Source organism: Girardinichthys multiradiatus, chromosome 9 (genome assembly GCF_021462225.1).
Source record: "Girardinichthys multiradiatus isolate DD_20200921_A chromosome 9, DD_fGirMul_XY1, whole genome shotgun sequence".
Lineage (NCBI taxonomy): Eukaryota > Metazoa > Chordata > Actinopteri > Cyprinodontiformes > Goodeidae > Girardinichthys > Girardinichthys multiradiatus.
In genome coordinates, this window is record NC_061802.1 from 25600139 (window position 1) to 25623455 (window position 23317).

General features: G+C 40.0%; 2 protein-coding genes across 5 annotated transcripts in view; one reads left to right on the top strand and one right to left on the bottom strand.

Moving 5' to 3' along the window:
• Nucleotides 1–532: 532 nt before the first annotated feature.
• ncln (nicalin) lies at nucleotides 533–19063 on the top strand. 4 transcript variants are annotated; one of them, XM_047374282.1, is made up of 15 exons: nucleotides 533–817; nucleotides 3531–3721; nucleotides 4246–4390; nucleotides 4495–4589; nucleotides 5395–5475; nucleotides 5645–5748; nucleotides 5925–6013; nucleotides 6263–6402; nucleotides 6750–6928; nucleotides 10330–10417; nucleotides 10511–10549; nucleotides 10708–10868; nucleotides 13072–13125; nucleotides 13575–13653; nucleotides 17540–19063. In XM_047374282.1, the coding sequence occupies exons 1-15, from the start codon at nucleotides 643–645 to the stop codon at nucleotides 17600–17602; spliced, it is 1683 nt and encodes a 560-aa protein (XP_047230238.1). In that variant the 5' UTR covers nucleotides 533–642; the 3' UTR covers nucleotides 17603–19063. The 4 variants fall into 4 exon arrangements, with proteins under 4 accessions (XP_047230238.1, XP_047230237.1, XP_047230235.1 ...); XM_047374281.1 differs by having other exon boundaries at nucleotides 535–817; nucleotides 10705–10868; XM_047374279.1 differs by having other exon boundaries at nucleotides 536–817; nucleotides 6750–6976.
• Nucleotides 19064–20025: 962 nt separating this feature from the next.
• The window catches only part of cers1 (ceramide synthase 1), a 36792-nt gene continuing 33500 nt past the window's right edge, over nucleotides 20026–23317 (bottom strand). The window contains exon 7 of the mRNA XM_047374283.1: nucleotides 20026–22734. Within this exon, the coding sequence (XP_047230239.1) occupies nucleotides 22692–22734 (43 nt within the window). The 3' untranslated portion in view covers nucleotides 20026–22691. The remainder of the gene's footprint in view (nucleotides 22735–23317) is intronic.

The following is a 23317-nucleotide window of genomic DNA, read 5'->3' on the forward strand; positions in this document are numbered from 1 at the left end:
TAAACATTTTGCCATTATAAGACTAGAAATATACAAAGGTCACTTGAAATAGTTGTGTTATTTTTTTCTTTTCAATGTCAAAAAACAGTGTGCAATGAGGAAATGCTCAATCCCGTTTTTAGACATTTTCAGCTTTCAGTATGAGGCGTTTATCCAGTATTAGTGTGTTTCTGACTGTGAAAAAAAACGTTTAAAAGGCCAAACAAGAAATACGTGCCAAATCCCATCCGAGTTGAAGGTTAAACATCATTTCCGCCAACCATCATCCAAAGGAGAAATAGACAGATTTTATGGTGCCTTCCGCCATCTAGCGTCAATGGAATAATTTACTGCTTTTTAATTATAGCTGTCCTTTAAGATCCCTGAACGACCCAATGATCGACCAAGTTTGGAATCTTTTACAGATATTATTGTAAATAATAATTCATTTCAGAGTGTATTATGTATTTGAACTCTTTTACATGAAATATCAACAGTGCTATTTTCATTGTCTGTGATATTTTTGTTAGTTTTTCCATCACAGAGGAACGGGTCATCCAATTTTGTGCCTGATCAAAATTCCTTGCCGATAACCGTCAGTGGCTGAGAGCGTTGACAGCTGAACATTTAGTCCTCTGCTCTACACCGACTGCCATCGCCAAAATGTTTGAGGAAGCCAGTGAAGTGTTTGACAACATGTTTAAATCTTCGTTTCCCCTCACCTTCATAGTGTTTATACCGGCGGTGCTGATCCTGGTGTCCCCGCTCCCGGCCGAGGCGGCTCATGAGTTCACGGTGTACCGCATGCAGCAGTACGACCTCCAGGGACAGCCGTACGGTAGGCGACCCGCTCCTCTCCTGCCATATTTAAACTAAGTGGATGTTTGTGTTTTGATCAACTGGTTACAACTGGTTATTCAGTTGTAGTTTGCTATCAGTTTCAGACACCTTTAATGAAACGTTTAATCGACAGCTAACTAGCTGCTAATGTAGCCTAGCTTTCCATTAAGGCAGTGTCAGTGTGTGACTGCACCTCCATCACTCTCCCTTTGTGTCATTGATGGTGTTGATTATAAATAAGCTAATTTCAGTTAACATGTGAGATATTATTCATACGGGACAGGTACAATACACATGCTGACAGAAATCTCCACCCTCTGTCAACTCATTAAAAATGCTTTTCTGCCTAAAGGAAGGCAGTTAAATGTAACGTTAAGTGCCAATGAAAGATTTATTTACAAGGATTCAGTTTAATTTCAGAAGTCGGGAACTAGCTGCACCTCTTCGTGATATTGCTGCTATTTGAATTTTCCAATTTTAGCGAAACACGTTGCTCTGCTGTGCACAGACTTTCGTCACCAGCTAGGTTAGTCTGCAACTGACGATTACTCTGCTAATCGATTAATCTGTCGACTAACTTTTCGATTAATCAATTCATAATCGGATAGCTAAAGATGCTTAATAGGAGATTTGTTTTCACAGAATCTGGACCAGGTGAAGCTAAAACTATACCACTTGAGGAGTTCTGTATAGAGCATATTTGGACAAACAAGGTTTTTCATCTTAAATATAAAAAACTAATATATTTTTTGTACACTTTTGGCCTAATTACTGCTCTGAGTGGGTTGTTCTTTCAGCAGATGGCATGTTTCAGAGTCTGTATACTCCAGTTAATGATTGTTCGATTACTACAGTAGTTGACGATTATTTCAATAATCAATTAATCCGATTAACTGTTTCAGCCCTACTGGGCTTTCACCCCACTTTTTTGAATATAGAAAATACGGTAAAGGTAAGGCCAAATTAAGAAATATACTTAAACTAACTAACAATGGATGTTAGTAACAGCTTTAGTGTGGTTTGAATCTGACTTAAACTGTATTAGACTGGATTGCAACAGAAGGTCTGACTTAAATGAATTTGGTTGCCATGCATCTTCAATGTTGCATGGAGGAACAGGACAACACAGCTGAGGTGGTATTCCCGATTTTTAACAAAGGGGATCAGAGAATGTGTTCCAATTATAGAAGGAACACACTTCTCAGCCTCCATAGGAAAGCTTACAATGGTGAAACTCTTTCGACTTGGGCATGGAACACACTTTCCGGTCTACGTGTTTTGTGAATCTGGAGAAGGTCCGTAACAGTGCCCCTCGAGGTGTTTTGTGGGGGTGCTGCGGTTTTATGGGTGTTTGGGTGGCTTTTAAGGGCCATCCAATCCTTGTATGCTCAAAGAAAGGCTTGTGTCCGCATTCTCAGCACAAAGTCGAGCACATTCCCAGTGCACGTTGGACTTCGCTGGGGCTACTACTTGTCACCGATACTCTTTGTGGTGTTCATGGACAGGATGTCAAAGTGTAGTTGTGGAGAGAAGGATTTCTGGTTCTGGAACTTCAGGATCTTTGCTTTTCACAGATGATGTGGTTCTATTTGCTTGTTCTGTTCATGACCTTGAGGCTGGGTTGAGAGTAAAGTTGGACGATTGGACCTTCAACGGTCGTTTTTTTTAAGACCGGTGTTTTTGGGGTTTTTTGGTCTATGGGTTAAGGGCAAAACATAGTCGGCATAGCCTACTTGACTCCGCGGATGTACGCGTGCAGTCCACTCAGACTCAAAACCGACGTCCGCCGGACTTGTCCGTGCAAAGCTCAGACCGACTACGCACAGCAATGCAGGTGCTGCTCCAGTCTGTTGTGGTGAAGACAGAGCTGAGCCAAAAAGCAAAGCTCTCGATTGTCGTGAGATACGGTTCATGACCGAAAGAACTAGATCCCAGATACAAGCCAAAATGAGCTTCCTCTGGAAGATATCAGTCTTAGAGATGGGGTGAGGAGCTCCATCATCAAGGGGGAGCTCGAAGTTGAACCGCTGTTTCTCCGCAATCGAAAGGAGTCAGTTGAGGTGGTCGGGCTTCTAATCGGGATGCTTCCTGGGCACGTCCCACTGGGAGGAGACCCCGGGAAGACCCAGCTGGAGGGACTATACATTCTGTGTGGCCTGGGAACACCTTGAGATACCCCAAGAGCTGGAGGATGTCACTAGGGAGAGGGATGTCCGAGGTTACTTTCTGAACCTGATGTTCCTGCAGGTCGATCTCTGATAAGCGGAAGACTATGGATGAATGTATTGTGGATTTCTGAGTTGAATTGGACCCGTTTGTCCTGTGAAGTCTCTTGAGATGTTGTGACATTATATTCCTTCGGTAATGCACCCAGTCGTAAATTACATTCAGGGTGTTGCAGTCTCTCACATCTGATAGAGACAGATGTTTCAGCCCAGCTGAAGTTTCTGGGCTGTAATGTTCTGACGATGTATTATTTAGAATGCTTATAGCTTTATTATTTGTTTCTAAATGTGTACCTGACTGGAAACATTCAGCAATAAACCAAACCTTTCCTAACTCCTTTTTTTTATTCTATCTACATAATGTTTTCATCACTCTACAAGAGACTTAGTGTTTTGGCCAATATCCCCCATATATAGTGTGGGCATCTACTGCAGTGAGAGTTCATGCTAATGGCCTAATAATGTAAGCTTGTCCCCTTCTTGTAGGTACCAGGAATGCCATCCTGAATACAGAGGCGCGTACTGTGGAGGCGGAGGTACTAAGTCGTCGCTGTGTCATCATGCGTTTGGCAGATTTCTCCTACGACAAGTACCAGAAAGCCTTGCGCCAGTCGGCAGGGGCTGTGGTCATCATCCTGCCCAAGAACATGTCCGCCATGCCGCAGGACATAGTACAGGTATGAATGTGACACATTATATTCTGTTGTTTTTTTTAAACATTTATGCATTCAATGCTATTTCTAAGTACCAACAATAATTTTGTTTTGCTGACTCGAGCCAAAAATTGTTTCTCACAACAACCCCTCTGATCTCATGATTTTTTTTAATGTGTTTTATTTTATCTTTTTTTAAATGTATGAGTCAAAAGCAAGTTAAAGTTGTAAACGGGTACATTTTGACAAAGCCAAGCGTTAGCTGTGTTTCTAAGCTCCTAAAAAAGAATTAGATTTTATTGCATTAAAGCATTCCTTTCATCCCCTCACTACTTATACCTTCCACATTATGAGTAGGCATTTTCTAGAAAATAACAAATATTATGAATTATTGTTTTGAGAAAAGAAAATCCTTGCAGTAATAGTTTTTTTTTCCTCTAAAGTCATTTTTCTTAACAAAACCTTCAAGGAAAATGGAGATCTGATTTCCTTGTCAGTTTGTTTTTAATCTTATAAAGCTGCAATTTTTCACTGTTAACCCACTGCAGCAGTTCATGGAGCTGGAGCCAGAAATGCTGGCCACCGAGACCATCGTCCCCGTCTACTTTGCCGAGGAGGACGATGAGCTGCTGTCCATCTACACCCAAACGCTCACGTCTTCATCCTCTCAGGGCTCCTTATCTGCAGCTGAAGGTAGAGAAGAAATACTATAGCTTGTGTCTTGAACATCAGATCTTTCAGATGTTGGTATGATTACATCTCGACTGATTTGTTTACCACATATTTTCTTATTTCAGTACTGCTGCACACAGCCACAGCTAATGGTTTTCAAATGGTGACCAGTGGAGCTCAGAGCAAAGCCATCAGTGACTGGGCTATTACCAGTTTGGAGGTGAGACACAGAAACATGCTGAAACATGAAGACAGTTTAGGTAAAAATATCTGTAAACTTGTTCTACAGTTTTCAGCATCTCAAAGTATCTCATTGAGGTAAAACAATGACACTTATTCATAATATACAATTACATTCTTATATGCTGATAAATATTGGACTAATGTCGACTCACAGTGTAGAAGATTGAAAGAACATTCCTGTGGGGCATTAAAGTATTGTTTGCCCTAAAGATTTTAAATCATGAAGGATTTGTGTTGAGTTAATGTCAGGAGAAGGTGGTTGAGGTTAACTCAAGAACAGAGTCCAGAGAGCTTCAGGAAGTAGGTTTCCATGGCGCATCCGAGCCTTAAATCACCAGGTCTGATACAAAGCCTTGTATTTTGTGTAAAGCATGCCGCCACTGGACTCTAGAGCAGTGGAGACGTTTTCTTTGAAAGGAAAACTCCTGCCTCTCTGTCAGCCAATCCATGTACAAGTCTGGGTTTGGCAGATGCTAGAATGACTTACTTGACTGCACTGTGTCAATTATAAGGTTTGGTGCAGAGGAAAGGCTTTTTGTTTCTTTATCTTAGAATGAGAAACCATTCTTTATGGTTTTAATGGCTTTGAGTAAAGTTTGAAGTGAGTTTAAAGTCTAGACAGCTGCTGTTGTCAAAAGATGTTCCTTTTTTGAAATTGAATCAGTCAGCAGACTGTTGGAGACACAGATTATCTTTTCATCGTGTGAGGTTGCGGTTATTTTGTTTCCTTTCTTTTTCTGACTAAATAACCATTGACTAATGAGTCTTTGCTTTGTTTCTAGGGCCGTCTGACTGGAGTTGGAGGGGAGGACCTGCCCACTATCGTGGTGGTGGCTCATTATGATACTTTTGGTGTTGCTCCAGTATGTTGAGCTCCTATATTTTCTTACTTTATGGCCTGTTAGAATTTCAGCACATTCAGCAAAAACAGCAGCGGAAATGATTCGTCAGGAAATGTATCAGTTACGTTACAGTTCAGGAAAACTTTGTTGTAAATGCCGGCAAACCAATCATTGTGATCTTTTACTGCAGTGGCTGTCGTATGGCGCAGACTCAAACGGCAGCGGTGTGTCCATGTTGTTGGAGCTGGCTCGTCTCTTCTCAAAGCTCTACACTTATAAGAGGACGCACGCTGCGTGAGTGAGAACAGCAGCACGTTAAGGTGTTTTAGATCAGATATGATTTATAGGCTCTAACTGTGGAGGTACCAGAAGAGTTTCAGAAAGAGGTTCTGTGCTGCACCTCAGTGAAGCTCCACAGATGCGGTTATCTGCTACACCTGTTATGGTCAAACTGTGCGTTGCGTTTTTAGGTACAACCTGCTGTTCTTCGTGTCTGGTGGAGGGAAGTTTAACTACCAGGGTACCAAGCGATGGCTGGAGGACAACTTGGACCACACAGGTGATGTCTAGTTGTCCTAACACACGCACGCACACGTCTGTATGAACTCCTTTTACAACAAGTTTCCCCAGTTGGACTCAGCTCAGTAGGCACATATGTTTAAAAAAACAAAAAAAACATGAAACAAATGCATCAAGATAGACTACATGCAAGCTGGCTGAAAAAGTGGACTGTATTATACATTTCTGCAGGGTAAATAGTACCTTTTTCTACTTATTTAAATGTGTCTTACACGTTTTATTTCATCAGACTCCAGTTTGCTGCAGGATAATGTAGCCTTTGTGTTGTGCCTGGACACTCTGGGGAACGGGGACTCTCTCTACCTTCATGTGTCCAAACCACCAAAAGAGGGAACTCCTCAGTATTTTCTTCTCAAAGAACTGGAGACGGTAGGAGTTCAATCAATTACCATCATCAGTCTATCAAAATAATCACATTTATATACCAAAAGAATGTAATAAATTAAGCTTGCTGTGGTGCATATTTAAGTTTAGCCACAACCTGCAGAGACATGCAGACTGCTTAGCTCTCGTCTTCACCTAACCATTACAAAAACAGGATTTATTTTAATTGCGAATGTATCAGTTTTAGCAATTTATTCATTTGACCTAAAGCTGTTTCCGGTAACAAATGTATATTTAAACACAAAGCACAGGATAACATTTACTTTGCATGGACCCTTACCAGGTATTAAAGATGTTTCTGTTTTTGTATTTCTGTTTTCACTTTCTCCCAGGTGGTTGCAAGTCAACACCCTGAAGTAAAGTTCTCCATGGTCCACAAGAAAATCAACCTGGCCGATGATATGCTGGCCTGGGAGCACGAGCGTTTCGGGATCCGCCGGCTGCCAGCCTTCACTCTGTCCCATCTGCCCTCACACCGCTCGGCTCAGCGCTCCAGCATCATGGACGTGCGGTCAGTGTCCCCCTCCTCTCGCCATGGAGCGGGAGATCCCCCTGCTGGGTGGGTTCATTACTGCAAGTTACATGCATTGCCTAAAAAAAAAGAAATTTACATTCCAGCTCCCAGTTTTGTACATTTTCCCATTATCTCTATGCCACATTGAAATTATGTTGCAGCAAGATATGTGTGATTTATCTCTTAGATTGATTTATTTTTCTTTGGTTTGATTCCCTCACTCCTTTGCTTCCTTTACTTTGTGTTTTTAGAGATTATTTGAAAAGAAGTGGCAAAGTTTGATTTTAGTTGGAGAGCAAATCCAAATTGTACAGTGCTTTTTAATTCCTTTACTTTTTAAGTGTATTTGTGCTTTTTTTATCATGTTAATCGAAGGGTACTTGCTTTCTAAACATTTTGTTCAGTAATAATCATAATCAGCAGCTTCATTAGCCCCTGATGTCAGTTTATCGCTCTGCTGGCTCACTATTTCCGTCTTTAGAAGATATTTTTTTTGATTTGTGGTGACCATTAGCTGTTTACCTGAAACCTGGCGTACACGAGGTGTACTATTTCAAATGATCTTTTTATTTATTTAACTCTTCAGCTGTCAGAGAACAGGTAAACAAGCTTATTTCTTACCTTGTACTGTAAAGCTTGCTTAAAAATCTCTTTGCTTCTCTTTTGTATTTCCTTCATTACTCAGTGGCTTCTCAACATTTATATGACCGTAAACCAAGTGACATCTAGAGTAGCGTTGCGTACGTCATTATCACTTGCACAAGACCTCCTTGATTTAAGGCAATGTGTCGCATCAGAAAACTGTTGCTGGTTGGTGGATCAACAGAGTGGCCTGCACAGACCTGCCTATTAGCTCATTTTCCTGTCACCATGGAGAAGCAGATTTTCTGAATATGTAACGTGGAACTAAAGGCTGCGCAAAATGAAGAAAATAAGCATTCACAATATTTTTGTTAAAACTAGTGATAATAGTTGTGGTTAGTTCACATTTTTTCCTAATCTATGCTGTCTTTTCCATCTTTAAGACACCAGTTGTCTGAAACGTCATTGCAGCAGCTCAAATGGTACTCAGTTGTTTGTATGGCCCCCACGTGCCCGCATGCATACATCCATGACAACGTCGGGGCATGCTACTTATGAGATGAGAGATGGTCTCCTGGGGTATCTCCTCCTAGATCCTGACCAGGGCATCACTGAGCTCCTTGAAAGTCTGAGGTGCAACCTGGTGGCCAGAGATGTTCCATTGGGTTTAGGTCAGGCGAGCATGGAGGTCATTTATTGGTGTCAGATCCTTCATCCTCCAGGAACTGCCTGCATACTCTTGCCACATGAGGCCGGGCATCATCATGCACCAGGAGGAACCCAGGACCCACTGCACCAGCGAAGGATCTAACAGTGGGTCAAAGGATTTCATCCCGATACCTAGTGGTAGTCAGGGTACCATTGTTTATTCTGTATAGGCCTCCCCAGACCAACACTGACCCACCATCAAACCCATCATGCTGAACAATGTTGAAGGCAGCATAATGTTCACCGTAGCTTCTCCATATTCTTTCAGAGTGTACCTGCTCTCATCCATGAAAAGAACGGGGCGCCAGTGCCAAACCTGCCACTCCCAGTGTTCTCTGGCACTTGCCAGTCCGGTCCCAAGGTGCCAGGCAGTGAGCACAGAGCCTAATAGAGGATGGTGGGCCCTCAGGCCACCCTTATGAAATCTGTTTCTAATGGTTTGGTCAGAGACATTCATGCCAGCAGACAACTAAACATAAAGCTTAAAGTTTAGGTCTGTTTGGACATGTTAGGATTATGATTATTGATTAATATTTATCAAGAATTATAATTTAAAATCATAATTTGAGAAAATTAATTTATTAACCAAAAATCCTTATTTATGAATCGAAGCCAGAGATGTCCTCTGGTGTTGTAATTGTAGCCTAAAGCCCTTGATAATTACAACCGTTAATACTCAGTAATAATAATAATTGATGACTATTACTAGATGTCACTGTTTAATCAACCGTTTCTGCCGAAACGTGGGGAACTTTGACCTTATTTTGATTGACAAATCATTCTTGCACAAAATAAACACAAACGGCTTCTCTTTATCTACGTGAATATTTATTAAATCAACAACCCTGATCCACCTCGCTATTCCGATTCAATAATCTTCACCTAATCAAACATGCAAAGTTCTACACAGAAAAAAAAGGGTAAAATATCTAACTAAACAAAATAAAAACCGCAGTGTGCGTGTATGAGATCAAACCAGCAGTTATGGCAAAATAAAAAGGGAATATGGTTGAATGAAGCTTTGGGAGCACCCCTCCCAAAGTGTAACTCAGTGGGACACAGGCGGTCATAGAACCCCCAAGCAAAGTTGTAAATTCAGCCCACACAAAGGATCATAAACCTTTTTGGTGGCAAACCAGTAAAACATGAAGTTAAAGACAAAGAAAATGGTTGATTTTCACCATAGGGTTATTATAGGAGTCCAGTTGCACAGCGCACCTGCACTCAGGTATTCGCACAGTAAAAACACAACTTGCGAGACTCGGCGGCCTCCGAAATTCAACAGCAGTCAAGTTTCAAAAAAAAGGTTCCATGCACATACAATTCAGAACACATCAGACTGTAAGTGGCGAATCTACATCGCACTAAAACCTCCTCTACCCTGCCCAAGCTATTCCTAATAAAGAAATAAAAATAAAAGGTGGATTTTACTTGTTGTCTCCTCTGAGCAGAGGGAGAGAGTGAGGGGGGGGGGGGGGGGGGGGGGGTTGAGAAGTTCCACGCGTCCGCGGATACTCAGCAAAGCAGTCCGTTTTCTTCCTTGGTGGCCTCCGTGGCAGAAAGGTAGAAAAATTATGACTGACCATAACTAGTCGACTGGTACAAAAACAAGGAGGAAAAATTGCGTCTCTTTGAAAACTCCGTGGTTTTTTTTGGTTACGTGTTAAACTCGCGTCTTCGATCGGTAAAGTTGAAAACGTACAAGCCTTCTTATTCCTGTAAGCTTAATTTGCTTAGTTTTCTCGTTGGCCAATGAAGGAGAATGAATGAAAATCCACGTGGGACCTCTTCTCCAGAATGCTGCTTCAGTTGCGTGGTAACCGCGTCTTGGTCCCAAGCTGAAAGCATGGTGGGCCATCTCATACTGTTATATAGTTGACGGTGGCCTTAGGGCTGCGACGCCCCGTCCTATCCGCCGTGATGCCCGCTGGGATTTGTAGGAACAGACTATCCTGCGGTACAAAATGGCCGATGACGTTGGAAAGGCATAGTGGCGTCCAGCAACGTGCAAATGGTCCAATATTCAGCAAACAAGTGGTCCAACAGACACCAGACACTTGTCTCACTCCTCTGCTTTAATTGTTTCAAAACTTGTTTGTTTCTTACAGACCTCATGTAGATGTCAGCAAGCTCAGCAGGAACGCCAAAGTGGTCGCTGAGGCCCTGGCGAGGGTCATCTACAACCTCACAGAAAAAGTAAAAACCAACAGAGAAAATAATACCCTAATTCATTCTGCTTATTTTCTGCATGTAATGTGGTCTGTCTGTTTCTGTTACTCCTCTGCAAAGGGAGCTCCTGGAGACCTCCAGATTTTCACAGAACAAATGGTATGTAGCTGCAGTCTGATGCCTCTTTAACCCATCTTAGTGTACTAAATCACAACTTCCTGTCACAACTAGAAAACAGCAGTTTTGCTCTCCTTTATATCATATTTTTCTCTGTATAACTTAAGTCACGGAGTGTGTTTGGTGTCCCACATCAGCAGGTCCAGGAGGAGCATCTGTCAGCTGTAGTCAACTGGCTCACAGCGCAGCCTCGAGCTGCTCAGCTGGTGGACAAAGATAGCAGCGTTGTCTCCACGCTGGAGTATCACCTTAGCCGTTACCTCAAGGATGTCAAAAGGCACTACGTCAAAGCTGACAAAAGGTGAAGATAAAACAAGGAGCACCGATGTACAGATAAAACTAGTCATGCTATCGGTTAAAAAGGATTCCTACACAGTCTGGGAAAAAAATTTGATTTCAGTGTTCCAGGTCTGGATATATATGGATAAAGTAATTAAGACTAAAAAAAATTGTTGTGCTTCCAGACTTTATTCAGTTGTCTAAATGTATTCGTTTTTCTGACCTTCCTTTCTTTCTTGCGTCCTTTCTTCCTTTCTTGTATACTTCTTTCCCTTGTGTTCATCCTTTTTTCCTTCCTCTCTCCCTTATACCCCTTCTTCTTTCCTTCCTGTAGCATTTCTGATTATTTGTCCTTTTTACCTTGTTTTGCCTGCATTCCCTCCTTCCATCCTTCTTTCCTTTTATCATTATTTCTTTCCTTTCTTCCATCCTTTGCTTCCTTGTCTTTCCTCAGTTCCTTCATCTGTTCGTACTTCCTCTGTTGTGTAGCTTCCTATCCAGGGTGTCCACGCACCCTTAAGTCTTAAAAAGTCTGAAATTCATGTATCTAAAATTAAGGCCTTCAAATATCTTGAATTCAGGGAAAACAATATAAGTTGGCCTATTTTTCCGTGGCCGGATTATTTAAATCTCATATTCTCGTATAAGTCGTTTGTTCTCGCTGGACTTTTCTGTCAAATAAACATTTGAACCATCTGAAGATGCAGACATCTTCATTGTGTTCTGTGACTCGAGGGGCGATTGAGGCTACAGGTAACTAGATGCTAACATACCCTTGCTAGCAAGCTTTTTTGCGTGTATTATTGGTAAGTGCAAATTTATCGTCAGTTGGCTGGACGACGTTCATTTTCCCCACTTTGTTGCCTCTCTTCTATTGCCGACCCATACGTAATCTGTCCTTTATATATTAGACATTATTGCATATATTGCATTTATTTTATTTTTTTATTTTGTGTTTAATTATTTCTTTTTCATCGTTTCACACAGATTACTTTAATGTGACAATGTAACGTTACTAGCGGCATAGTGACTACACTGATGGCTGTAGGTGGGGCTCCAGCCGTCAGTGGGTTAGTGGAAACACAACTGGTACCGTACGGAGTAGAGCGAAACTGAGCGGAACCCAGCCCCACCTGCCTCAGAACCCAGCCCCACCTGCCCCCATCACCCTCTGTGACTCCACAATTGACACTGTGGAATCTTTCCGCTTCCTGGGAACCATCATCTCCCAGGATCTCAAGTGGGAGCCAAACATCAGCTCCCTCATCAAGAAAGCCCAGCAGAGGATGTTCTTCCTGCGGCAGCTGAAGAAATTCAACCTGCCAAAGACTATGATGGTGCACTTCTACACAGCCATCATTGAGTCCATCCTCACCTCCTCCATCACCATCTGGTACGCCGCTGCTACAGCCAAGGATAAGGGCAGGCTGCAGCGTGTCATTCGGTCTGCTGAGAAGGTGATTGGCTGCAGTCTACTGTCGCTCCAGGAACTGTACACCTCCAGGACCCTGAAGCGGGCAGGGAAGATTCTGGCTGATCCCTCCCACCCTGGTCACAGACTCTTTGAGACTCTCCCCTCTGGCAGGAGGCTGCGGTCCATCCGGACCAAAACCTCACGCCACAAGAACAGTTTTTTCCCATCTGCCACCAGCCTGGTTAACAAAGCCCGGAAACCACCCTGACATTCCCCCTTTCCCCCACACCCCCCCTTTTTTTGCTGACAGGACACCTGTAACTCTATGCGTTACATTAACGCTCAGCTTGGACTCCTGCTTACTTGCACTGCTTTACTTGCACAATGATCACCTGCACTGTTGTATTGCTCTTGCATCTTATACTGCTCTATATTTACTCTCACTCACTTAAAACTGTGCACTTATATTTATATTATATTGTAGATATGTTTGTACTGTTTAACTTGTACTGTATTGCACCGACTATGCCAAAACAAATTCCTTGTATGTCCAAAAACGTACTTGGCAATAAAGCTTTTCTGATTTCTTTCTGATTTCTTTCTTAAACAAGCCTATGGAAACAGAGCATATATTTACAGTTGTTTTTTTTTTTTCCAGGTCTTAAAACATTTTCTAAATCAATAATTAGAATCAGCTGCTCCCATCTTTGAAGCTCACATATACCAGTGTCAGACCATACATCTCATATCTATATTTATGTGTTAACTCTAAATGATGTGAAAATAACAACTTTAAATTTTTCCTTTTCAGGGATCCAGAGTTTGTTTTCTATGATCAGCTGAAGCAGACTATGAATGCTTACAGGTAACTGCATTCACCTCCTCTCAGACTCACTTCTTTGTAATCTTGTAATAAAATGTAACCTTTGTGTGATATTTTTCCCCCCATAATGCAATTGTTTCTTTTTTTTATTTAACGTTTATAGGATGTACAAATAAAAAATAGAAAACATTTATTTTAAGACTTTAATTCTAGTCCTGTGTGCTCCTAGCATCCTGTTTACCATGTGATGTTGGAGAGCTTGGAAAATGTTATCCTAATTTGGATTTATGGGCCTAGATTCCTTTAGCTGGACATCCTTATTATCACATTGGTAAAACTCAGGTAGTTGTAACAGGCTCCAAAGTTTAATCTATCTTTATTGATCTAATAAATGTTCTGTAAAGATCATATTGAGATGCCAGAATGCTGCTGATGATCTCCGTAACTGCCCCCTCTCTGTTTTTGTCTACAATTTTTCCTCCTTTTCTCAGAGTGAAGCCAGCTATTTTTGACCTGCTGCTGGCTCTCTGCATTGCAGCCTACTTAGGGATGATGTATTTGGCCATCCAGGTAAGTCACTATATTGTACCTCCTTTTAGACAGCATTAAAGAAATATGTGGGCCATTTACTGGTTTACTGGAAGGCCAATAAGATTATTTTACCCTTCACTTTTGTACTACTCATTAAAATGCAGGTATTTCAGTTATTCCTTATCATTTTATACTATGAATGAAATAATTGTCAATTAACAATTTTTTTCAAATATAGAACAAAATTGTAAGATTGGAACCATTCATATTTTGTTTGTATTCAGCCAATTTTACTCTAGTTTGCAGAATCTTACCAGGCAGTTATAAAGGTCGAATCAAGCCAAAGAGTGAAAATTAGATATTTAGTATGTCTGACAGAAATTCAGACTAAGCCTTTCCTTATTAGCCATTACTAAAAAAGCAACATAAAAAGGCAAGGCTGATGAAACTACGAATCGAATAATCAGCCATTGTTAAATTTGGAGGTCGAAGGGAGAAGCATGGAAACTTTAGAACATAATCCTAACTATGAAGTACGGTGGTAGGAGCATCATCTTGATGTGGTGATTCGCTACAGGATGGACTGGTGCACATAGAAAAGAACATAATGTGGAAATATTGAAACAACATCTCAAATCATCAACCAGGGAGTTAAAGCTTGGGCACAGATGGGTCTTCCAAAATGTACTAAGACCCAAATCATATCACCAAATTAGTTGCAAGGTTGCTTAAGGATGAAAAAAGTCAATGTTTTGGAGTGGCTATCACAAAGCCCTGATCTCAGTGTTGTGTTTCAACAGTTAAATACATTTTTAACAATGACCTTTAACACCTTCCAGTCAGGTTACGGGGCCCATCACCACAGACTGTGCTGAGCCATTGTCAAGGTGTTCAATGACTTCCCCATAACTGCAGACTGTGGAAGAACCACAGTGCTGGTATTATTGGACCTCAGCACAGCATTCGACACTTGATCACGATATTACTGGAGCGACTAAGAACTGGGTCAGTTTTTCAGGTACAGCATTTGGCTGTTTTGAGTCTTACTTGAAGGACAGGGACTTTATTTATGCCAATAAGTAACTTTACATCAGAGTTGACAAAAAACATGTGGAGTTCCCCAAGGTTCCACCGTGGGACCCCTCCTGTTCAATATCTATAGTGCCTTGTGAAAGTATTCGGCCCCCTTGAACTGGTCAACCTCTTGCCACGTTTCAGGCTTCAAACATAAAGATATAAAAGTCTAATTTTTTGTGAAGAATCAACAACAAGTGGGACACAATCATGAAGTGGAATGAAATTTATTGGATGTGTCAAACGTTTTTAACAAATAAAAAACTGAAAAGTGGTGCGTGCAATATTATTTGGCCCCCTTGTATTAATACTTTGTAGCACCACCCTTTGCTGCAATTACATCTGCAAGTCTCTTGGGGTTTGTCTCTATCAGTTTTGCACATCGAGAGACTGAAATTCTTGCCCATTCTTCCTTGCAAAACAGCTGGAGCTCAGTGAGGTTGGATGGAGAGCGTTCATGAACAGCAGTCTTCAGCTCTTTCCACAGATTCTCGATTGGATTCAGGTCTGGACTTTGACTTGGCCATTCCAACCCCTGGATACGTTTATTTGTGAACCATTCCATTGTAGATTTAGCTTTATGTTTTGGATCATTGTCTTGTTGGAAGATAAATCTCTGTCCCAGTCTCAGGTCTCTTGCAGACTCCAACAGGTTTTCTTCCAGAATGGTCCTGTATTTGGCCCCATCCATCTTCCCATCAATTTTGATCATCTTCTCTGTCCCTGCTGACAATAAGCAAGCCCAAACCATGATGCTGCCAACACCATGTTTGACAGTGGGAATGGTGTGTTCAAGGTGATGAGCTGTGTTGCTTTTACACCAAACATATCGTTTTGCATTGTGGCCAAACAGTTTGATTTTGGTTTCATCTGACCAGAGCACCTTCTTCCACATGTTTGGTGTGTCTCCCAGGTGGCTTGTGACAAACTTTAAACGAGACGTTTTATGGATATCTTTGAGAAATGGCTTTCTTCTTGCCACCGTTCCATAAAGGCCAGATTTGTGCAGTGTACGACTGATTGTTGTCCTATGGACAGACTCTCTCACCTCAGCTGTAGATCTCTGCAGTTCATCCAGAGTGATCATGGGCCTCTTGGCTGCATCTCTGATCAGTCTTCTCCTTGTTCGAGATGAAAGTTTAGAGGGACTGCCGGGTCTTGGTAGATTTGTAGTGGTCTGATACTTCTTCCATGTCAATATAATTGCTTGCACAGTGCTCCTTGGGATGTTTAAAGCTTGGGAAATCTTTTTGTATCCAAATCCAGCTTTAAACTTCTCCACAACAGTATCTCGGACCTGCCTGGTGTGTTCCTTGGTCTTCATGATGCTCTCTGCACTTTGAACAGAACCCTGAGACTATCACAGAGCAGGTGCATTTATATAGAGACTTGATTACACACAGGTGGATTCTATTTATCATCATCAGTCATTTGGGACAACATTGGATCATTCAGAGATCCTCACTGAACTTCTGGAGTGAGTTTGCTGCACTGAAAGTAAAGGGGCCGAATAATATTGCACGCCCCACTTTTCAGTTTTTTATTTGTTAAAAAGTTTGACTCATCCAATAAATTTCATTCCACTTCACGATTGTGTCCCACTTGTTGTTGATTCTTCACAAAAAATTAGAATTTTATATCTTTATGTTTGAAGCCTGAAATGTGGCAAGAGGTTGACCAGTTCAAGGGGGCCGAATACTTTCTCAAGGCACTGTACATGCGATCACTACGCAGATGATACACAGCTCTACATTACATGTCATTAGGTGACCATGAACCTATTCAAACACTGGGTAGCATAGAACAAATTAATGTGTGGCTGTGCCATAATTTTCTTCAGTCATTATTTTTGGACCAAAGGAGGAGCGATCAAGAGTCAGCACACATCTTCAGTTACTACAGCTAGAAACCAATGATCAGGCTATAAAGCAGCAATAGTGATGGACTCAGACCTGAACCTCCAGAGGCGCATGAAGTCAGCCTTCTGTCACTTCAAGAACATTTCCAGCAGAATCTCTAAAAACTAATTCATGGATTCATCTGTAGTAGAAGTGATTACTGCAACGGGGTCTTCATAGGTCTGCCTATAAAGTCGATCAAGCAGCTGCAGCTGATCCAGAACGGTGCTGCCCGCGTCCTCACTGAAACTAAGAAAGTAGAGAACGTCAAACCCAGTTCTACAGTCTTTATGCCGACTCCCCCGTATCTCAAAGAACAGACTTTAAAATACTTCTGTTACTCTATATGTCACTGAATGGCTTAGCACCAAAATACATGAAAGATTTGTTGTCATTGTATCAACCTTCTAGACCACTCATGTCTTCTGGTACAAGTCTAATCTGCATCTGGAGAACCAGAACCGAACTAGAAGAAGCAGCATTCAGTTCTTATGTTCCACTAATCTGGAACAAACTGCCAGAAAATGCTGAATCCCTGAGTTCTTTTAATTTATTTAAGATTAAAAACCCCTTTGTTTAGTGTGCCCTTTGATTGTTCTTTTTAAACTGTTAACTAAAACATCATTCATTTCAGTCCAACATTTCTTTATTTTCTTTTATTATGCCACTGCAATGTACTTTTATGTGTGTGTTCTTATATTTACATCATGTAGAGCACTTGAATTGTCTTAGTGCTGAAGGTAATAAAAAAATCCTCACTCTCGTTATTCTGGCATTTAGCAAAGATATAATTTGGAAATCTTAACTGACCCAAAACAGAAAAAGTAATGTCCGGTTTAACGTCAGGGAGGGTTAAAGGTTTGGGAATTATTTGGTTTTGACTGTATGAACATTAGCAGAGCATGCTGCCTTACATAAGAGATGAACTAAGTCTCCTCTCTCTCTTTCTGCAGAACTTTGGGCTCCTTTACAGCGTTGTCAGAAGAATCACTCAGCCCAAAGCCAAGGTCCACTGAGGCTTCCTGTTTTCAAGTCCTTACCATACCTCCTTCCTCAAACCAGACACTAGTCGGTAAGAACGCAGAAGCTGGACCGAACTGCTGTTCTGATCAGGACCAGAAACATCACTTCCATTTTCTTCACCCAGATGCACAAACTATGATGTCAGATCCTGTCTTGCTGCAGACTTTTTATTGGTCTCACCGACCACGATATTCAGGAGTTGTCTTTTGAGATGTTAATGGTTTGGTGTATTTTCTGTGTTGATCCTTTTTATTTTTCCACCTCTCGATACTCTTTGAGCCGGACTGATGTGTCGTGTTAGGCAGCTAGAAACTGTTCACAGTTAAGTCTTGAGTTTTCTTTTGCAAGAAATGTGACCACAGGCCTGTTAAAGATGCAATTTTTTTCTAATTTCTTTCAGTGCTGATCTTGCGAACGCTTAAGAGATGTTCTCCAAAATGTCCCCTTTTTCCCCCCAAGACTTATCAAATTTGTATCAAAAGGGTCAATTACTAAGCATTTAATCAGTCAAATCCAACATGAGATGCATTGCCTTTAATGTTTTGTGCCAATTTAACCTGCATCGTTAGCTGGTAACAGTCACTTCTCATTTCAGCCCTGGATTTTTGTGAATGTAGTTCTGCTAGAAACGGAGCTGAGCTTGAACAAAAGAAACGATCAAGATAATCAAGAAGATATTCAAAAATGTTTTTAGCTTGTGAATGGCTTTGAAAAACTAACAAAAAACTCAGACATGCTGTTTACAGAAAATAGAAATGATTTTGGATCTTTTGTTGTTCCCTACTACTATATGTGCAAGTCTCTACAAATAAACCAATTGTGCATTTCTTTCTTTATTCTGCCAAAAATCAAAATTTTTCTCATGTTTCAATGGGATTTCTATGATTTAATTTTGCTTCTTGAATATTTTCCTCCCTTGATTAAAGGGTGATCTTTGTTCAGTCATGTGATGGCAGGTAACGGTAAAATCATGTTTTCTTACCATATCAGAGCATGCCTGTGGTTGGAGTAACAGTACACACAACTCCTAAATCACATTTATCAGCTGTAAATAATTATTTGATTATTTGAAGTTTAACTTTATTTCAAACCTGAGGGGTATTAAAAACACTGAACGTTTTACAAAATGGGCAGTAACCAGATAAATGCCCTAAATAGTTAATTCTACAGTGTTGCCTTTTCTGGTTTTGAGTGTTTATCTGCTTTTTTTTTTTTTTTTTTTTCCTGTTTTCTTTGAGTTATTGCATGAACCATGGTAACAATTACAGGACTTTTTATTTACGAACAGATGGGAAAACTGTGGTACAAGTAAAATCTAATTTATTGGAGCGGATTGTTTTGTTTGTGCACTGAAATGAACTTTCCTGTCCTCTGCAGCTTGGTTCCGCACATCTGTGGCACTTGATCTTTGCAATGAAAAATTGTTGTGATTTAAAAATAAATGGAAAATGGGACTTTTTGTGAACTGATGTTTATTTCATGAGACACAAAATTTAAACATTGGCTGAATGGTATTAAAACTATTACAAAAGAGCAAATACAGATCTCTTGTCAAGTGTTTGAAAAAGTGATCAAATTCAGACTGGGAAAAAGTTGTTTATCAGTGGTCCAGAAAATCAGTAAAATACATTTTAAAGTATGATTTAGTCAATGATCCTTTGGTCATAACAATTCTCAAATGTTGCCTTCTTTTTTGTTTTAATCTACCAATGAGCAATAAAAATACATTTAAATGACAGATTAAAGTGTAGGAAACACCTGCAGGACTTCGGTGCCCATCACTCTGGACCAGCTCTTCAGCTTCAATCACCAACTCCCAGACACTCTTCCCCTTATTGTTTTAGTGGACATTTTTGGCACAATTGAAGCACTAATGGACCTGACTCACTTTTTGTGTTCAATATCACAGTTTCTGTGCAAAATGTTTTAATTGTAAGAAAAAAAAATGGGATTGAGCATAGATTTCTACATCGATATACTCTGTGCTCATTTGGGCTTGGGATGTTTGTTGGATTTCTAACATTTCCCTGTTGGTTAAATTAAAAAAATTAAAAAAGATTGTCACTTCTTAAACTAATGCAGCAGTGTCAAATTGTTTAAAACATTCACTTATGGTCATGATTTTAGTTTAGATTGGCAGATATATCAGTCACATCTCTAGCTGATCCTGGTATATGGAAACATGTCAGAAACATGCAACAATCCACTGCTTCCCCTCTGGGTATAAACATTTATTTGGCTTGTTCTTTTTATTATAACCACTAGATCACTTTTTATTAGTCCAACATTAGGTGTCAAAAGTCTGAGCCTAAATGTCAAGCGCCTCAAATCATTCTGTAAAAGTGAATCTTTATTTTAACAAGCTTTAACCAAATGCTGAAGTTTTTTTCTTTTGGTTCAGATCGGGTAATAAATAAATTCATAAACAGCATACCAATGCCAGTGTCTCCATAGTCCAACAAAAGCTTACTGATAAAAAATGTCCACAAAAGCTAGCAAACCCTATGGCGCTACAATGATAGAAACCAGGATGTAAACAGTGATCTGGATACCTGGTGCCCTCTTCTATAGAAACTTTGTTGTTTGCTCATTGTGTCAAAGTCTTTTGATGTAGTGAAAGATCATCTTTATCCAAATCACAGATTTCAGGGTTTACCACACTCACAGTTATTACTGCGGAGTATCAGAACTGAGCAGGAAGGTGGGCAACATGTTGGACGGACCGTGTTGTTTAAAGCACAGATGGATTACAGTAATACGAGCATGATTATCAGAAACAGATTAGAGGCTGAATCTAGATGTTGGTAATAGAGGTGAGCAATTGTCCCCTGATAGCATGACTGTCATCGACATCAGCAGGGAAAGAAAAACCTGCAACATCTGGAATAGAAACAGTGCTCTCACAGATAAAAACAGCAGCATTTCAACAAAAAACAAAAATACAAACAACAAATGAACTACAGCAACAATAGTCATGATTTGAAGTAAAATTGAACTTCGATTTTCCTGAAACACTGATTTGAGGACGATGGAAGACAGAAATAAAATCCCAGACGGATTATCAACATCTGCAGCCTGCTCAAGCAGCACAAACATGCTGTTCATCCAGACAAGAGCTGGAATTTGATCGAAAAGGTAGACAGAGGAGAAACATTCCTCATTTTCTTCAACGTGCATGCAGTAACTTTGTATTAGGTTTTCAATGTATGGTTACATTTTTGAAATCTATTTAAGATCCAAAATTTTCTGGTCTTTAAATGTGCATCTTGTACAGCTGGGAAGATAAGTATCGAACACAGCAGCATTATTATGATACATATTTAAAATGTGACTATTGACATCCACACCTGATGTGGGTAACAACCTTTAAGAAAATTACAAAACAAATTGTTCATAAATTATGTGTAATAACTACATAGGTCAAATTTTATATAAATGTAATAAAGTAAAATAATCCTAAATATTTAACTTGTTTTCTGAAATCAACTTAATGCTAAGCAGAACAGCTTGTTTTGTTAACGACAGCTTCAAGACATCTTCTGTATGGAGAAACCTGTATCATGCATTGCTCAGGCCTGATTGTGACCCATTCTTCCAAATAAACTGTGTAAAAATCATGAAGGTTCTGGTGAGGTCTCTTCTCTCGTCTGTAACCAATGTCATCAGTATGTTTTGCTATAATAAGGCTGCAAAGATCATGAGACCCTTTTATTTGAGCGACCTTATTAGAGGACATCAATTAGGACTAAACGCGTTGATATTAGTTTGAACTGATAGGAGCAGGATTGTTTTATGAATAATAATAACCCCATTTTCTTAATATATTCAATACTTCTGTTGCTCCACTTTACAACACATGGACTAATTCATGTTTATTTCTTTGCATGTGTGGATTAGTTGGGTTGTTACTGAAATCTGACGTGAATTGAATGTCGACAACACAATACAAACACATTTACTGAAAAAAACTGATAATACTTATCTTCCCCACTGTGTGTGTTTGATCACATTTGTCTAAAAGACGCGTTTAGGTGCCGCTGGAAAAATCTGTAAAACACTGATTTGTATGTTTGGATTTTAGTCACTTCTAGGATCAGTTTTATTTGTGAAAAATTCATTGCACATTTCCAAAATCATTCTGACTTCATGCATTCCTGAATACTAGAGTGATTGTAGACATTGTGTCCATCACCTGAATACAATGAAAATGATTTAAAATCTCTTTCTGTCAAACAAATTAAATTACCCTGACCATGCTGAGACCCAGTCAATCAATTCTAGCTGTTTGCTATCATTAAACCAGCAATGAGATTGTATGCCTTCATGTCAGTGCAGCAACAGATGCTCTGCAGCACATACCGAGACAAGACGACAATAAAAAGAAAAAGGAGCGATTCCATGGAGGAATCCAGGTGAATATTCAAAGTTCATGTGGATCATAAGTCAGAACGATCAGTGAAAGATCGGGATTTATGTTACTTTAAAAGCTGCAGGCACGCTTTTGACATCCTAAAACATGCAAACCATGCCACTGGCCTCTCAGTTTAAAGGAATGTATGCAGGAAGCTGGGAAGCAGATGAAGGATTAAAAGTGATAATCATTCATTTCTTCTCATATGATAAATTAGAGCGGATGGATGGAAGCTAAAGAAGTTGGAGGGAAAACTAATTGACAAATAACCCCAACATGATCCTGCTGTTGCTTGTTCCCTTGGTTCCTAAAGGTTATTCGAAGAAAACAGAACAGGTCTAGTCTGTTCCTTGCCCCGCCGATCCATCCCTGCTTCTACTAGATCTATCAAATGTTAAGTGACAACAGTAAGACAGAAAGTCGTCTGAAATAACATTCACAGTGCTCTAATAAAATAAAATAAAAAAAAATAAAACAGAAAATAAAATGCTCTAGAACAATGCAAAATAAAAACTGATGGTACCCTAACGTTCCCTTCCTTTTATGTTTCTTCCTTTTGTTTTGTTTTGTGGTTGTGATGCTCTTCTCATTCGGTCGAGTTTTGAACATCTGCTGTCCGAGGAGGGCCTGCGCATGCAGTCCAGAACCAGGTGGTGGCACTGGAGAGCCTGTTATAGATACTTGTCCTTGGTAACCCCGTTCTGTACGTGCTTTCTGCAAGGACAAAGTGACACAGACAAGAAAGTGAGGGATAAAAAAGGAGTGCACGCCAGGTGGGGTGATGAGCAGATGTGAGACATTTATTACAGAGAATATCAGACGTGTTTAGGGCCGGTCAGATAAGGACGTTATCACATCTCCATATGGTCCTAGGCTGTTTTAGACCCCTATGTGAAAGATTAGTTTGTTCTACACCTAGCTAAGGGTATAAGTAAGTTGACTGATAGATAGATAGATAGATAGATAGATAGATAGATAGATAGATAGATAGATAGATAGATAGATAGATAGATAGATAGATAGATAGATAGATAGATAGATAGATAGATAGATAGATAGATAGATAGATAGATAGATAGATAGATAGATAGATAGATAGATAGATAGATAGATAGATAGATAGATAGATAGATAGATAGATAGATAGATAGATAGATAGATAGATAGATAGATAGATAGATAGATAGATAGATAGATAGATAGATAGATAGATAGATAGATAGATAGATAGATAGATAGATAGATAGATAGATAGATAGATAGATAGATAGATAGATAGATAGATAGATAGATAGAT